The following is a 1,771-nucleotide window of genomic DNA, read 5'->3' as shown; positions in this document are numbered from 1 at the left end:
AAAAAAAAGTCAGGATTTGGAATAAGAATTAAATAAAATGTCAACACTGGAAAATATGTTGCAATTTTTTCTTCACTGGTTTCTCTGTAAAGAAACTGGTCACAGTGGGCAAACGGTCTGAATTAATGTGCGTTCTGACTGGAGTGTGGGCTCCGCACCTCCGCTCCGAAGTCAGTGAAGATGGGTGAGGACTGGGAGGGTCTGCTGGGATTGTGGTGGTGGTGAATAGGAGTCCACTGGTCCTGCTTCCGTCTGTACAGATCCTCGTAGCCGAGAGGAACGCGGCCGTAGTCCTGAAAGACAGAACACGAGTTGCAGAAAGGAGAAAACAAACTCTATAAAACTATAAACAATAAAACAAGAAGGGACTGTTCCAGAGAAGCTTCAGCTCACTTTTCCTCCCAAAATAATTATCGGTGAGAATGCAGAGTGAACGCAGAGTGCAGAATGACAAGACGAAGCTGAAACTAGGTTGTTAAACTTAACTATTATGTATTTTCCAGGCACATAGTTCAGTTCTACCACAATCAAGTAACTTTCCCTTCAGTTGCTGTGAAAATGCTGTACATATCAAAATAAAATAGAGTTTGCATCATTGTCCATCTAAACACCTTGCAATCGGCCCCTGTCTCTGTAAGAACCTCCTACCATTTCGGACACTTCCACTTCAGCACGTCTTCACAACAACACTTCGGGGGACAGGTGCTCTGTGGGGCGGGAGCTCGGCTGCAGACTGAGCTCCAGGGAGGAGCTTTGTGTAAATAGGCGGTGCTTTGTACCAGCAAGTGTTTACGCAGTTCCAGATGGGCTAAAAGTAGCAAAAGAGTAGCTAAAAGCAGCCAATGTTTAGATACACAACATTAGCTAACATGAAAAATAGCTGTAAGTCAAWCAGTTTTACAAATAAAAGCTAAAATCTAGCATGGYAGTAGCTGACGTACAACACTTTTTTCCAGGTTTAAATAAAATGACTACAGAGCTATAATTGTTCAGTATAGGATGGTCTTAGTATGTAATGTAYGTCTCTGACGAATTCTTTGCCTTTAAATGTGTGAGTTTTATGTTAAAGAGGTATTTTTTAGGTATAAGTGTATTATTTTCCCAAAATATACCAAAAATAAAAAGTGAGGCCTCTTTGCTCAGTGTTTTTGATAAAGTCTCTATCTGAGTCTGATTGCAGTAGTTAAAGCTGACAGGCTATGACTCATTTTGGATATTTTCAGTAAGAGCACCAAGGTTTTTATTTTGTCCCATTTTGTTCAATTGCTTTTTATAAATTGTACAATTAGCCACATGTGGAAGGTGCCATTCAGAGCCCTGTTGGTAAACGCCGCTGTGGCGCTGCGGCGCTTTTACTGGTAAAAGCTGCATGTGGGAGGGAGAGGAGTGAGTGGGTGAGGTGTATAAAAGTGGGAGGGCCACGAGCTTCTCGCTGCTGAGATGTGACTGGAGATGAGGTGGTATGTGGGAGTAAAATCAGAAAATCGAACAGAAAAAAGGAAAACAGCTAAAAAGAGTGTAGGGACAAAAGTGTTCTATCTGTGAAACAGTAAGCAGTTGATAAAGTATGAAACCTACTCAAGAAGACTGCCACAACTAACCAAATAAGCAAACACAACAGTAGTCATATCAGTTTTACACACATTAGGCTAAAGATGTACTGTGGTAATAGCTGAGAGTCATCCCCAATCTATACACTGAACATTAGTGATTGTGTGAGATCTGCTTTTAAAACTTCACCCTTAAAGGTGGTGGGGGGATTATATATATA

The 1,771-nt window shown here is 41.1% G+C and overlaps 1 protein-coding gene across 6 annotated transcripts in view; it reads right to left on the bottom strand.

Annotated features, from left to right (window-relative positions):
* Positions 1–1,771, bottom strand: part of rc3h2 (ring finger and CCCH-type domains 2) — a 33,193-nt gene that overhangs the window by 7,334 nt on the left and 24,088 nt on the right. For all 6 annotated transcript variants that reach the window (XM_014003860.1, XM_014003861.1, XM_014003858.1 and 3 more), the window contains exon 14: positions 159–293. In XM_014003860.1, coding sequence (XP_013859314.1) covers positions 159–293 — 135 coding nt within the window. The remainder of the gene's footprint in view (positions 1–158; positions 294–1,771) is intronic.

The sequence above is a fragment of the Austrofundulus limnaeus genome, unplaced genomic scaffold (genome assembly GCF_001266775.1).
Source record: "Austrofundulus limnaeus strain Quisiro unplaced genomic scaffold, Austrofundulus_limnaeus-1.0 Scaffold20, whole genome shotgun sequence".
Lineage (NCBI taxonomy): Eukaryota > Metazoa > Chordata > Actinopteri > Cyprinodontiformes > Rivulidae > Austrofundulus > Austrofundulus limnaeus.
The sequence above is the reverse complement of the archived record's forward strand: the minus strand, read 5'-3'. Positions and strand labels throughout refer to the sequence as shown.